The sequence below is a fragment of the Petaurus breviceps genome, unplaced genomic scaffold (assembly GCF_028583685.1).
Source record: "Petaurus breviceps papuanus isolate PSGF00001 unplaced genomic scaffold, PetGlider_PUasm1.0 65, whole genome shotgun sequence".
In the NCBI taxonomy this organism is placed as follows: Eukaryota; Metazoa; Chordata; class Mammalia; order Diprotodontia; family Petauridae; genus Petaurus; species Petaurus breviceps.
In genome coordinates this window covers 628,440-644,995 of record NW_027186436.1, presented here as the reverse complement: position 1 = coordinate 644,995, position 16,556 = coordinate 628,440, and the positions used below count along the sequence as shown (strand labels likewise).

Here is a 16,556-nt window from a genome sequence, read left to right as displayed (position 1 = left end):
TAACTAGTTAGTGGAAAAGCTGGATTAGTTGATCTCAAAAGCCCCTTTCTACTTTTATGGGCTATAGTCTATGATTCCAAGATCCCTTCTAGATCTTATGTTCTGTGGTCCTATACTTTTAGGGTTTCATTTTCTTTGTTCTATAAGTCAAAGTTCCCTTCCAGTTCTGGCATACTATCACTCTCTGAGGATCAGATTACTGGATAATTTAAAAAGTCAACACTGTCTCTTTAATACTAAGAATGGCCAAATGCTTAAACTGTCAGAAGACTGATGTAAAATTTAGGAATTTAAAGGAAATATAGGTCTTAGTCACATAGTCGTTTATTCATATATCAAAACAATGCAAGTGCTTTATCTTTACTACAAAATAAAGGAAATTAGGCTATACTTTCAGCCTTTAGATGGCTATTAAACAATTATCAAGCAGTAGCTTCCTCTGCTGACAGTAGCACATAACACAAGGGCTTAGTGTAGTACTTGACACATAGTAGGCATTAATAAATGCCTGTTTACTTGACCTATGATCATAAGTTAAGCAGAGTGGCACAGGAGCACTGGTAGTTAATAGGAAAGATTCAATTTTGTAGAAGAGATTTTCCAATTTTATGGAAAATGATTTTACCATGTTTAGTTTAATAATTATAATAATTATTTAATAATGTAAATAATAGCAGCATTTAATTTTTACTTTAAGACTTGTAAAAAGTCCTTTTTAAAAATAATGTTTCACTTGATCCTTTCCTTTCCTGCCTTTTTGCTATTTCTCAACAATAATATAACTGCTCATATTTCTGATAGAGACTCCTAGTTCAGAAAGCTCTTTCTTTACAAAAACCCTATGAAGTGGGTAGCATAAGCATTATTATGCTTTTACATGTTCCATATTTTACATATGAACGGAAGCTAATAGTGGTAAAGTGACTTACCCTCCCAGTAAAGAGTAGAGGCTTGACTCTAACCTGTCTTTGACTCCAAGCCCAGTGTTTTTTTCCAGTACACAACGCTGCCTGTCATATTAATCCCAGTATTAACAACCTTTATTTTAATACTTTTGTCACTGAAACAATTTAAAGTCTTAAAGCATAGATTGATAGTTGAAAAATTCGAACACTCACCACTTCACATCATCATTATGACCAGTATAATGTCTCTGAAGTTGTTCTTCAACATTGTATAAAACTACTACTGATGCAATGAAATATACAGTTTCACCTGTTGGAAGTAGGTATAGGTTGTTACGACAATCTCGTCCCCTATACCCATAGCTTATTAGTATGTCAAGGTAAAATAACATTTCTTTTAGAGTTGTTCATTATTAATTAAAATAATTTTAACTGTTAGCAAGCTATGAAATTCTATTCTGACATAGAATGAATGTGTCATAAATTATACAAATTGCTAAGCAGGAAACTATCAGTTAATACTTTTTTTCTACAAAAAAATTTACTGTTTTTACACCTTAACCCATTTCCCCCACAATCTAGAAACATTTTTTGAAAGCATATATTAGTTTAAAAGATTAATTTTATAACTACATAAGAAAATATAATGATTAACATAATTATTTTACTTTTAAAAAGCTTATTGAAGCAAATACTTTTATAAACACTTGGAGGTGAACTGTTTCTAATTTACCAGGATAGTAGCAGATATATTTTGAGAAAGGCATCAGGTATTTAATATTTTTTATGTATAGTCTGAATTTCACCTGAATGTTTCTTTTACCCATAGATAGAGGAATTTCATTAACCAGTATATTTTAACTCTGTTTTCCTTTCTATCATATCATTTTATCAGGTCTTAAATTAATAATGATTCCTTTCTGAAACTTATTCTGTCTGCACATTTGAAATAATTCTGTTTCAAAGTTTGTTTTGCTTCCTACTGCTTTTCTTTTCTTTTTTACCTCTAGACTCGTCCTGCTTTCATAGTTCTACTTCATTCTAAATCTTCTACTCCTTTTCTTTACAGAATATTTAAACTTTTAGAGGCAATAGTGCATCTAACCATATTTTCTCCCATTTTCCTTTGCAAACTGGAAGTCAGGATATCTGAATCCAAGGGTAGTACTCTTCCAATCATCTTGAACTACTATCCCTCCCTTCCTCCCTCCCCTTTACCTTGCCCCAATTCTGAACCTCTAGTCTTGAATAGCTGTATTTCTTCACCATTCCTTTAAATCAAATAGCTGGTTATTAGCACCCAAAGGGAGCTTAAGAGACTCCTGTCTTCTTCACTTGTCACTTGTATACTGGACTCTACACAGTGAGGACTTTAAAATGTCTATAAATTGAACTGAATATTTTATTTAACAACAACAAAAAGCAACCAAGAGAGACAGTAGTGAAGATGTTATCTTTTCTACTATTAAAAGACATCCAGTTCATTCAACAACTATTTATTAATAACTGAGATTCATAAGTGTTTTACATTAGCAAAGCCATTTAAGTTTACAAAGTACTTATATTACAATAATTATTTAAGCCTCATGACTCTGGGAAATAAATATTAAAAGTTTATTAAGCAGCACCAACTAAGGAGCTTCCCAGTTACATATTACTTACGGAAACAAACCTATACTATGAAATCTACAAGTAAGTACTGCTTCAATATTTAATGGGATTGAATTAAGCACTAATTTACATCTAATTGGAATGGCTCTTTAATCTAAGATTTACACAAAACTGGTTCCCCAATATAATTAACAAAAAATTTGTTCATAAAATTTTATTAAAAGGTTATAAGTATATAGCCTCAAATACTACTATACAATATGAAGCTATGATCTCATTTCTATGAAAGAACCTTGATGAATATAAGGAAGAAAGTTATACATCCTCTACTTCAATTAATCAATGTAGGGGTATGATTCAGTTTTTGCAATCTGTAATTAAGATTTTTTATACCCTGTAATACTTTTGTGAGACATAAGCCTCTTTTATTAGATCAAGAGAGGAAGGTCATGATTGGTTAACCAATCCTCTGCAGACTTTAAAGGGACTAGAGGAATTTCAGCAGTAGACTACTCTAGCTGCAAAGCAGTCAATATACTCTTTACCATTCCCTGCATTTACTGACCATATTATCAGAGAGACTGAACCAATAGAAGATAATGCGTCCAGGAGACACATCAAGGACAAATACAGACAAGAGTAACAGAAAGATAGCCATCTAGGGCATAAAGCAACTTCAAGGAGGGTGAACACCTTATACAAGAGATGAATATTATATATGGACTCAAGAAAGGTCTTCCAGTAATAAAGAGTTGGGAGTTTACTCTTTAACCATATATAATCTCTTTACATGTACCTTAGTAACATGATACTCTAAATCTACTCTTCCCCTTAAGATTTTTGGGAAAGTTCACTCCAGACCTTTCCAAGGATGTTTATTACCAACTGCTTCCATCTTAGTAAAATATATTTGCTAAAAACTAATGGAAATCTGGCCAACTGTCAAAAGGAAACATACCAGTAGGGCTTGTGGACAACAGTATAAGAAACTCAACAATGTAGGGTTACCGAGTAATGTCAAGAAAACAACATGGAGGAAGAAGCACAAAGTTCTAGGATCAGAAAATACTAGTTAGTCAAATGTAAGGTCTCTGTTCTTGACAGATGATGGTTTAGCTATGCCATTTCCCCACTTTGCTTTGCCTGGCATGAAACAGGATTTTATAAGATATAGCTGCATGACTTTTTTTTTTTGGCACTGGTGAAGGTATTCTTTGAAAACAAAGTATTTGTTACTTTCTGTTTTGATTCCATTGCTTATTATATTCTAATTTATTTCTTTTTCTTCTTCTTTTTTTTTTGCCTTTTGGAGGGCAATTGGGATTAAGTAACTTGCCCAAGGTTACACAGCTAGTGTCTTGTTATACACATAGCTATTGAACTATCTCTATTCACTGATTCATCAATACCATCAGTGGGCCTATACCCACAAAGAAATCAAAGAGAGAGAAAGAACCTATATGTACAAAAATATTTATAGCAACTCATTCGCAGTAACAAAGAACTGGAAACCAAGGGAACTGTGTCAAGGGACAGGGCTGAATGAGCTATAGATACCACATTTTAGGAAGCTGGATCATGTCCAAAGGATGCTAAGAAGTAACCAATGCAAATTAGAGCAGGTTGATGGAACCAGGAACATTTAGCTTATAGAAGAGAAACTCTGAGATGGGGCATGACCATTACTTTCACATAGTTAAGGCCTGTCACATTAAGATAAATTAGGCTTATGTTGTGTGTCCCTCAAACTAGTGCCAGTGAATGGAAGAAACAGGGAGATAGACTTCAGCTTACTATAAGAAAAATAATTAGAGCTGTCTAAAAGTGGAATAGGACCCACATAAGAGGGCTGCCTGAATGGAGAAAGACAGTAGAGCTCCCACATAACTACTCCAGCAAAAAAAAAAAATTAAAACAAAAACAAATAAAAATGCACCAGACAAAATAGTGATCAATAAATCCAATGAAAAGCTCTAGTATATGACTATTTGCACTCCAGAATTGCATAAAAGTCAGCTGGACATTTTTGGATTACAAGCTGTGTCAATATTAGTTCAGGCAAATGAGTCTTTCTTCATATTACCTGGGTAATATGACCAGAGATGGATCAGAAATTTAGTAGTCTGGAAAGGCCTTTTGTCTTGAGGCATTAAAAATGAAGGGCTCTGGAGCGGCTAGGTGGTGCAGTGAATACAGCACTGACCCTGGAGTCAGGAGGACCTGGGTTCGGATCCTGCCTCAGACACTTAACACAAAAACTAGCCGTGTGACCCTGGGCAAGTCACTTAATCCCAATTGCCCTCCAAAAAGCAAAAAAAAAAAAAATGAAGGGCTCTGCTGAGAAAAATCGAAGTTGCAAAGATCAGTTGGGTGCAGCTGTATACAGAATGGGGAGGCCTGGGTCTTGAGGTAAAGAGGTTCATAAAAGGAGATTATCTTCCACCATAGAAGATACCATAGGAGGCCCTGAAGATTCAGTACACTGAATCTCAAAAATCCAGTAAGGGCTAACCTGAGAAGATAGAAGTCAGCATAGGCAGATAGGTAACCAAGTCTGAGAAAAAGCAGCACTAAATATCCCACCCACAAATGGAATGGGAGTGGGGGAGGAAAGCCTGCCCAGTGGAAAGTCCCACTTCAGGAACCAAGGCTAGAGAAATGAGAAAAATCAAAGTCATTGCCCAATAAAAAATCCAGATACATCCAAAAATCCAACCTAGGAGAGAATAATTCCATAATCACTGAAACTATTCTTATTGCAAGAAGGGACTAAAAGGAAAAAAAAACCAAGATTTTCCAATTTTCCACAATGACAATATAAATAAATGGAAGAAACAAAATGATGAATAAAAAATTAAATAAGTGCTCTAGAGTAAAGAGGAAATAGCTTGGAGGGAAAAGTAGTAAACTGTACTCAAATAATAGACTCCTTGAAAACTAGAACAGACTAATAAAAATTTGTGAGTCAGCAAAGAATAATAGAACAAAGACAAAAGAATGAAAAAACAGAAGCAAATATAAACTGATATCAAAATCAACTGACCTGGTAAAAAGGTCGAGGAGAAGTAATTTCAAAGTCACTGGAGTTCCAAAAAATTATAATAAAAAAGTAAGGACAGTGTATTTCACGAAATCATAAATTAAAACTGCCCATATCTACTAGAATGAGAAGGCTAAGTAAAGAAAAAAGAATCCACCAATCACCTTCTGGATGAAACCTCAAAAGAAACCTTCCAGAAATGTCAAAGCTAAAATGCAGAATTTCCACATCAAAGAAAAAATCATTGCAAGCATCATCAAAACTACTTGGTACTGGCTGAGGAATAGAGTAGTGGATCAGTGGAATAGATTAAGTACATGAGACACAGCAGTCAATGACTATAGTAATCTACTATTTGATAAACCCAAAGACCCCAGCTTCTGGAATAAGAACTTACTATTTGATAAAAACTGCTGGGAAAACTAGAAAATAGTATAGAAGAAACTGGGTATAGATCAAAATCTTACACCACATACCAAAATCAAGTCTAAATGGATACATGATCTAGGTATAAATGCTAATACTGTAAATAATCTGGGAGAACAAGGAAAGAGTTTACCTGTCAGATTAATGGAGAAGAGACGATTTTATGACCAAACAAGAGTCAGAGAGCATTATAAATGCAAAATGGATAATTTTGATTACATTAAATTGAAAAGTTTTTGTACAAAAAAGTCAATGTAACCAAGATTAGGAGGGAAGTGCGGGGGGTGGTGGTGGACTGAAGATGGCAGAGTAGAAGCAGGACCTCCCAGCTACTCTGGCTTCCACCTTCCCCAATCCATGTAAAAAGGGGACTCTAAACAAACTTTGGAGCTACAGAACCCACAAAATGACACAGAGAAGCTAACCTCCCCAGCCCAGCAGACCAGCACAGTGCTCTGGGAGCTGAACCTAGCCCCACACCGGGGCTTTAGCCCCAGGGAGGACCTGACCAGTCCCTGGCTAGAGGAACTCCAGATCAGCAGCAGCTGTGGCCCTTTACAGATTTATCAACACATAGATGCAAAGGACAAAGTGAGAGATCAGTGCAGTCTGGACTTTGGGACCAAGTAATTGGGAGTGCGTGGCTTTTGCCCCTGGGGTGAGAAGCCGCTGAGATGCTGGCACAGCCAGCCCTATGTGGCAACTTCAGCTCCTGGCCTGCAGAGTGTAGGGTGACCAAGAGACCAATCTGAGGGGTAATTGCTTTTGCTTTAACCTGCTTGGATCTGGATTGCAGTCTAGGGTGGAGGCCCTGGGGTGTGTGTCCAGCTTGCCAGAGCGTGTGGAGACCTCAGAGAGGGCACCCATCTAATACCTCCAGGAGGTGAGAAAACCCCAGTGTTTGGGACAAAAGCTCCCCTGTCTGGTGTCAGAGTCCTATTGTGGCTTTATTATTGGTCAAGTGACTGAGGGGCGACATGACCAGGCAAAGGACACAAAGCAGACAGAAGATCCTAACATTAGACTCCTATTTTGGGGACAAAAAGGAGCAAAGCACGGAACAGGAGGAAGACAGTGAAGTCAGAACTCCTGCACCAAAAGCTTCAAAGGAAAATAGGAGCTGGTTACAGGCCATAGAGGACCTTAAGAAGCAGATAAGAGAAGTGGAGGAAAAATTGGGAAGAGAAATGAGAACAATGCAAGAAAATTATGAAATGAGAGTCAACAGCCTCACTGAGGAAAATGAAACCTTAAAAAACAGACTAACTCAAATGGCAAAAGAGGCTCAAAAAGGTAATGAGGAGAAGAATGCCTTAAAAAGCTGAATTTGCCAGAAAAAGAATCTCAAAAGCTCAATGAGAAGAATCATGGCTTCAGAATTAGATTGGACCAAATGGAAGCTAATGACCTTATGAGAAATCAAGATACTGTTAAACAGATCCAAATAAATGAAAGAATAGAAGGCAAGTGAAATATCTTTTGGGAAAAATCACTGACCTGGAAAATAGATCCAGGAGAGATAATTTAAAAATTACTGGACTACCTGAAAGCCATGATCAAAGTAAGAACCTAGAAATCATCCTCCAGGAAGTTCTCAAAGAAAACTGCCCTGATGTTTTAGAACCAGAGGGCAAAGCAGAGGTTGAAAGAATCCACCGATCACATCCTGAAAAAGATCCCAAAAAGAAAACTCCTAGGAATATTATAGCCAGGTTCCAGAATTCCCAGATTAAGGAGAGGATATTACAAGCAGCCAGGAAGAAACAATTTGAATGTTGTGGAAACACAATCAGGATAACCCAGGATCTGGCAGCTTCTATACTGAGGGACAGAAGGGCTTGGAATATGATATTCTGGAGGTCAAAGGAGCTGGGATTAAAACCAAGAGTCACCTACCCAGCAAAACTGAGTATCATGTTTCAGGGCAAAATATGGTCATTCAGTGGAATAGAGGACTTTCAAGCATTCTTGCTGAATAAACCAGGGTTGAATAGAAAATCTGACATTCAGATACAAGAAGCAAGAGAAGCATGAGAAGGTAAACAGGGAAAAGAAATCATAAGGAACTTATCAAAGTTGAACTATTAACATTCCTACATGGAAAAACAATAATTGTAACTTATGAAACTTTTCTCAGTAGTTGAAGGGAATAGAAATATACATATGTCTATATATGAGGGTATATGGACATATGAACACATATGTGAATGTGTGTATTTATGTTTACAGATATACATAGATAGAGGGTACAGGACCAATTTAACAGGAAGGGATGATACTTAAAAGGTAAAATTAAGAGGTGAGAGAGGAATATAATGAGAGGAGATGGGGAGAGACAGAATGGGGTAAACTATCTCATATAGAAGAGGCAAGGGAAAATGGTTACAATGGAGGGGAAGAATAGGAAGGCAAAAGGGAATGGGTCAACCTTATTCACTTTTATTTGGTTTGAGGAGGGAATGAAATACACACTAAATAGGGTATCTCACCCTCCAGGAGAGTAGGGGGGAAGGGGATGAGAGGGGGGATGATGGAAGGGAGGACAGGCTGGGGGGAGGGAAGTTGGAAGCACCCACTTTTGAAAAGGGATGGGATCAAAGTAGAGAACAGAACAAGTGGGAGGTGGGATAGGAGGGAGGGAAATATAGTCAGTGTTTTTTTTTTTTTTTTAAGCAATCAGAGTTAAGTAACTTGCTCAAAGTTACACGGCCAGTTATTTCTGGGTGTGGTGCTGAGTGTCTGAGCCCGGGATTCGATCTCCAGGTCGTCCCAACACTGGAGCCGGTGCTCTTACTTGCTGAGCCACCTGGCCGCCCCTAAGCAATTGGGGTTAAGTAACTTGCTCAAGGTTACACGGCCAGGTGTTTCTGGGTGGGTGCTAAGTATCTGAGCCCGGGATTCGATCTCCAGGTCTTCTCAACACTGGAGCCGGTGTTCTTACTCGCTGTGCTACCTGGCCGCCCCTATAGTCAGTCTTTTACAATATATCTACTATGTTATTGTTTTGCATTAGCTACACATGTACAACCTATACTGAACTGCTTATCTTCCCAGTAAGGGTGGGTGACAAGGGAGGAGGGGAATGAATCTGGAATTCAAAGTTTTAAAATCAAATATTCATATATATATATATATACATACTATTATTAATACTATTTTACATGTAATTGGGAAATAAGATATGCAGGCACTGGGGCATAGAGATCCACTGGAAAATTCAAAGGGGTATGGGAGAAAATATGGGAGAGAGCAGATTGGAGGAGGGGATATCCTGTGGGACTGCAATTTTGGGGCAGTGGGTAGGGGAAAAAATTTGTAACTCAAATCTGGCAGAAATGAATGATGTAAATCAGAAGTTAATAAAGCATTTGAAAAAAAAGAAAAAGAAAACAGAGAAACAAATAAAAATAAAGAAAGTAAAATTAAAAAAAAAAGATTAGGAGGGAAGTAGGAAATTGTGAAAGAATTTTTATAACCAGTGTTTCTAATAAATGCCTCATTTCTAAAATATACTGAGAATTGAGTCAAATCTATAAGAATACAAGTCATTCCCCAACTGATAAATGGTCAAAGGATATGGACAGTTCTCAAAGGAAGAAATTAAAGATATTTATAAGCATATGAAAAATGCGCTATATCCCTATTGATTAGAGAAATGCAAATCAAAACAACTCTGAGGTACCACATCTCACTGGTCAGATTGGCTAAGATGACAAAACAGGAAGATGATAAATGCTGGAGAGGATGTGAAAAATTGGAACACTAATGTATTATTGGTGGAGTTGTGAACTAATCCAACTATTCTGGAGAGCAATCTGGTACTATGCCCAAAGGGCTATAAAAAAGTACATACCTTTTGACCCAGCAATACCACTTCTAGGGCTGTATCCCAAAGAAATTACAGAAGTGGGGGAAAGATCCATAGTTATAATATTTATAGCAGTTCTATTTGTGGTGGCAAAGAACTGGAAGTGAAGGGGATGCCCATCAATATGGGGAATGGCTAAACAAGTTGTGGTATATGAATGTAATGGAATACTACTGTGCTATAAGAAATGAGGAGCAGATGGACTTCATAGTAACTTGGAGAGACTTATATAAACTGATGCTGAGTGAGGAGAGCAGAACCAGGAGAATTTTGTATACAATTACAGACACATCATATGTGTGATGACTAACATTGATAGACTGGTCTCCTCTCAGCAATACAAGGTTAGAAGACAACTACAAAAGACTCATAATGGAAAGAGATATCCACATCCAGAGAAAGAACTACAGAGTCTACAGATTGAAGCAAACTATTTGCTCTCTTTATTTTGTGTTTTGTTCTGTTTTATCCCTTCTTTCTCATCGTTTAGCCCATTGGTTATAATCCTTCACAACATCACTAACTTTCAACGTGAAAAAAATTTTTTTTTGCAAGCAACCAAAATGAAGAAGCTCAAGGACCAAGGAACCAGTCAAGATCACACAAGATCTTTCAGTTCCTACTCTAAATGGGAAGTGTGTAATTGGAACCCATTATTACAAATGATAAAAGGTATGTACGGTCTTACAACCCAGAATAACTTACTTTGAAAAGCTGAGTATAATCCTAAGGGAAAAATAAGTCTTTAATGGAATAGAGGATTTTTAAGTATTACTGATGGGAAGACTAAAGCTGAGTAGGAATTCTGAACTACAAATACAAGTCAAGAGAAATATAAAGGTAAATTTATTTGAGCAACTGGATGATGCTGAGCTAACATTCTAATGGGGGAGAAGAAACATGTGCCCTCTTAGAACTTTAATGTTTTAAAGGGTACTTAGATAGTTAAGTGAAGAAAAGAGAGAATCTAGGCTTGGTTTGGTTCTATTCAATAGGCATTAAGAGAGAAAAGATAAAGAAGGGCAAAAAGGAATATAGCAGTGAAGAAAGGAGGAATATGGGGGTTAGTACTTGGTATTTTTCATAATTGGGGTAGATGAGAAGAAAACTATACAAAATGGAGGAAGGAGTAAGAAGTGGGTATTAGATGAACCTCACTTCTATCTGAGATAAACCAGGGGGACTGACAACACAGACAGGATTTGATTTAGAAATGCATCAAGGGGCGGCCAGGTAGCACAGCGAGTAAGAGCACCGGCTCCAGTGTTGGGATGACATGTGGATTGAACTTAGTTCCTTAGACTCTTATTACCTCAGACACTTATTACCCACCCAGAAACACCTGGCCGTGTAACCTTGAGCAAGTTACTTAACCCTGATTGCTTAAAAAAAAAAAAGAAATGCATCAAGCTCCATAGGGAAACAGATGGTAATAAGGAGAGAGAGAGGTTAAGATGACAGTACTTGGGGCAAGGACCAGGACAACAGCAAACACAACAAACTTCCTGATCCTGAGGGGAAGGTTTAAAAGCAAAGAAGAAAAGAAGTGGAAACTAAGGGTGTATCTATCAGTTGGGGAATGGCTGAACAAAAGGTGGCATATGAATCTAACAGATTAATTTTGTACTGCACTATATTATGAATGAGACAGCTTTAGAAAATTCTGTGAAGTATATACTGATGCAGAGTAAAGTGAGCAGAACTAGAAGAACAAATAATACAATAACAACATTGTAAAGATAAACAACTTCAAAAGACCTGAGTGCTCTAATTAAAGCAACTACCAACCACATTGCCAGAGGACAAAAATGAAGCAGGTTAACCATCTCCTAACCAAGAGGCCATGGACGAAAGGTGCCAAAAGAGACATGCAGTTTTGGACAGTCGTGGATTTTTTCTTGTCAATATTAATTTGTTATAAGGGTGGTTTCCCCATTTTCAAATGAGAGGAATTATGAGGGAGGGAGAAGATTAGCAGTACAGTCACAAATAAAGGCTATTGAAACATTTTAAACACTTTAAAATGCACAGAAGACAAAATAAAAGTTCAAAAGGAAGCACAGACAAGCAGGATAACTATAAAAGTAATGTTTAATATATAATATACTTAAGCAGAAAATCACAATTCTATACATATTTTTTCATGTTTTGCTGTACATATGGAAATGTTCATTGTCTTGGTGTTTAAGAATATATTTTTTAAAAAAGTGAAATAGCCTACCTTGTAAGGTATTGAATATCCTTTCACTAGAGGTCTTTAAGTGAGAGCTTAACGTTCAACTCTTAGAAATGTGGAGGTTGTTTTCATATTGGTGAAGGCTGGATTAAATGATCTCTGAAGTCCTACTCAACTCTGAGATTTTATAAAAGGTTGAATTATCATTGACATCTCCCCAAATTCCCCAAATAACAACTTTTATCTTGGGCATCTTCGTTTTTCCCAGTGACATCCTATTGCAAATTTTGATAAGTCTAGCATTTATTTTATATAGGAGAGGTTTATTTATCTTTAAGAAGGCTGTTCTTGGGATCATTATTGGTTTGGTTTTGGTGCTATATGAAGCCCATAAAAGGCCTATCTATATATACACTGTGGGAAGATGGCATCAGAGGTGTTAGTGGAATTTCCACTGCCCTCAAAAAAAGCCACAATTTGAACTGTGGTGCTGAAGATAACTTTTGAGAGTCCCTTCGACAGCAAGGAGATCAAATCAGTCAATATTTAAAGAAATTAATTCAAGCTAGTCACTAGTCAAATATTGAAGCTGAAGCTTAACTATTTTGCTCTCACATAATGAGAAGATAGATTTCATTAGAAGAGACCTTAATGTTGGGAAAAGATTGAAGGCAAAAGGAAAAAGGTGGAGGATGAAATGGCTAGTTAGTGTCATGACAATAACAAATATGAAATGGAATAGACTTCAAGAGATTATGGAGGACAGAAGTGCCTGGCAAGCTATGGTCCACAGAGTCATGAAAAATTGAACATGACTGAATGATTTAATAACAAGAAATGCCTTCTTGACTTAGGAAGGGCTGTCCTATGGTGAATTTAGGGATGTCATGGAGTAGCCATTTAAATACTCTCTCTATTTTTTTTAATACTCTCTTTTTTAAAACCTTAGGAATTATCTTTTTTAATCCTTTGTTATTAGTAAAATCAGTTTATGCCTTGCACGCTAACCTTGAACTGAGTTAGGCCTCACTAATACAAGTTGCACCTTATTTGTTAATTTCACTTTTACTTCTATAAACTTTGGACATTTAATAGTACTTCAAAGAAGCATTTTCTACTCACCATTTGGGGCATTACTATTTTCTTAGAGTTTTGTATAACATGTTCTTCCTACCCTTCCTGAGCAAAACATTCATTCTTTTTGTGAACATCTGGATCTCCCAAATCACATACAATTCCTTCTTCAAAGGACATAAATGATGGGCAGCTAGGTGGCACAGTGAATAGACCAGCAGCCCTAGAGTCAGGAGTACTTGAGTTCAAATCTGGCCTCAGACACTTAACACTTAGTAGTCATGTGACCTTGGGCAAGTCACTTAATCCCAATTGCCCTGCCTATGTCCCTCAAAAAAATAGCAAAGAACATAAATGACTGATTAAGCTTACTTACTAGGGTATACATATTTTCAAAAAGAAGGATCTTTCTTTTACTTATAGGTCTAAATTACACCAATTTATGGTCACATTCACTAAGATTTTCCCTATATTTTTAAGACTTTAACTGGTTTTCTTTATTGGAAAGTTGAACTTAAGGTTAGTATCACTGATACAAAAGGTAGGTGGTATAGTGGATAGACCACTGGACTTGGAATCAGGAAGACTCATCTTCATGAGTTCAGATCTGGTTTCAGACACTTACTAGCTATGGGACCCTTGGCAAGTCACTTAACACTGTCTCAGCTCCTCATTTGTAAAGTGAACTGGAGAGGGAAATGGCAAACCATCTAATATATTTGACATGAAAACTACAAATCGGATCATAAAGAGTTGGGCACAACTGAAGTGAGACTGAACAAACAGCACTGACAGGCTGTTTTTAATTTAATACACATGGAAATTCTTCCAAAGAATATAATCAAAATATAATTGAAAATACAAGCAAAAAAACAATATGTTTATATAGTACCATAAGCTTTTCAAAGCTTCTACACAATGAACTTGTGGGGTAAGTAATGAAAATATTATTTCCTCCATTTTACAGATAAAGGACCTAAGATTCAAGTGTGTTTGAGTATATTGCCTGAAGCCACAGAGACAGTAAATGTTAGAATTAGTACGTAAACTATGATCTTCTGATTCTGAATCCTGTCTTATTCACTATATATCATCTTTATTCTTAATAGATGTCATTTTAATGTTACTTTTATAGAATATAAAAGACAAATCTTTAATCATTATAATGTACTAGAGAGTAAAAAACACAACAATATTTCATTTTAGTAAACAAAACAGTGTTTCTATAAATCAGTAGCTTTTTATAGAATGGTGAAGCTGAAAGGAATCTCAGAGATGATCGAGTCCAAATTCATTTCACAGATAAGGAAAAAGAACTCCAGAGGTCATAAAAGTGGTAAATGGCAGAAAGCCAAGATTCAAGATGGATTCTGATAAGATGGGTTCTGATTCCAGATCCAGGGTTTTATCCACTATAGATCTCTAAGGAGTATATTTTCAAAACACTATGTTAAGTGCCTATTTTATTAACTTGAATTGAAATGAATGAAAATAATAAAATTAAGTTTTTACTTTTTTTAATGGAATTGAGCTTTAATTTTATAAACTTTTTAAAAAATTTAAATAAAACTTAAAATGAACATCAACCAACTAACAACTTCCAAAAAGATAAGACAAATAAAGGATACACCCATTCCAGTTTAAGTCTCTTGGTTGGTAGTTCTACTTTTGCTTCCAAATTATATGATTCCACTTGATCTTTGGGCATGTACATGGTAACAGGGCGTCCACGAAGAAACATTTTTACGTATCCCTCCTCTATAAAAAGTACAGATATGTCAGTGTAATATTCAGGTCACAAATAAAATTGAAAAACAAACTTTATACCCTCTATCAAACATCTATACCTCAAAGATGAAAACTTTAAATGTATTGGATGTTCACTGAATGATTCCACAGGAAAAAAGTTAAAATAGTGAAATACTCTGAAATAAAAATTTGCTTCAAGTTTTTTGTTTTGACGTTCTACCATATAAATAAATCCTATAATTTAGAATTTTCTAACAGAATATTATAAATGTTAAAAATACAATAGACTCAAATGATATTTCCAAAGACGTTGTAGTAGTTCAATTTTCTGTTATCAGTACAGAGAAAAATGCCATCAAAGCAAAAATTATAATTAATTCAAGAAATTCAGTTAATTTAAAAAACTGATTGCAATGCAATCTTTCATATGCTGATACACAAACTACTTTTTAATACTTAAATTGATTTGTTATATCTCAATGCAAAGATAAATTCTGATATACCTTTAACATCATATAAGAACACAATCATCAGCAGAGATATCATGCTAGTAAACATGCAAAAAGAAAAGAGAAGTGCTCAAGTGAAAGTTAAAATTGGGCCAGAAGACCCACAGACAAGATGTTAAATCTATTAAGTAGACAAATGTTAAAGACAAAGATACTCAAGAAATTCCATTTTCTATAACAGGCATAAACATTTCTAAAAGAAAATGGATTTTGTATAGAGATACTGTACCAGAGAATAACTACAAAAAATGAATAACAATTGAAAATGGTGACTTAATTGCTTTAAAAAACTTGATCGCTTGAGAAATGATACATAGTTCTGTTAAGAACTCTGGGGAACTGATAAGGCCCAGGTTAACTGTCTAGTTTGTTTCTGAAGAAGTTTGTTTAGCCTCAGATTTTTATGCTTTTGTTGATTTCTATGGTTCTATCATTATATAAAAGAAGTCATCTAGCTTTCATTCAATTTAAACAGTATCTGTGTCAATATATCTGAGGAATTATATACAGGGCAATCATGATCACAGTGGAAATAGAAGGGCGAGATTCTTATAAAAAATAGACTACAATAAAGCATAACATTGAGAAAATTACATTCATTTGTCAGTTTTAAATATTTTTGAGTTTAAACTTTAAATAAATGTATAGCCTAATCTTAATATATCTTGTACATGTGCTTCAAGTCTCTTTGATAAAAAATAAAACAAAACAAAAAACTTTATACTATATATTTAATTTGGTTGTTGAATATTCTTCCATGTTCTTCATCCTCATATATCTCCTGTCAGTCACTCAGTACATATGATTCTAGTATTGTCATATTTCTCACATTCATCCCTTCCTTTCTCCTGTTAACTGTCATTTTTTTAGCCAAGTCATTATCATTATTTCCTAACAGAGATGCTTTATTGTGAGGAAGTTTGTTTTTGTATAATCTGGCAAATGTATTCTGCTCAATCCTGCCATTGTGCACTTGCTCATCCTTGGATTTCCTTGTTTATCAAAATCCTTTAAAACTACACTTAAGTGCTATTTCCTCGGGAAGCTTTTCCTGTTTATCATGGAATATTAGAATTCATAAGCAACCTCAGAGGTCATCTAGTCTAGCTGCTTCCTTAGGCGTGAATCTCTAGTGCTCACTGGTTTTCCTTTTTTCTGAATATAAACTCTAATACTTAAAATCTCTTTCAACTTAACC

At 35.6% G+C, this 16,556-nt stretch overlaps 1 protein-coding gene across 6 annotated transcripts in view; it reads right to left on the bottom strand.

Moving 5' to 3' along the window:
- Positions 1-16,556, bottom strand: part of LOC138173823 (echinoderm microtubule-associated protein-like 1) — a 316,335-nt gene that overhangs the window by 87,081 nt on the left and 212,698 nt on the right. For all 6 annotated transcript variants that reach the window (XM_069103910.1, XM_069103913.1, XM_069103912.1 and 3 more), the window contains 2 exons: positions 14,729-14,858; positions 1,119-1,268 (listed from right to left, as the gene is read on the bottom strand). In XM_069103910.1, the coding sequence (XP_068960011.1) occupies positions 1,119-1,268; positions 14,729-14,858 (280 nt within the window). The remainder of the gene's footprint in view (positions 1-1,118; positions 1,269-14,728; positions 14,859-16,556) is intronic.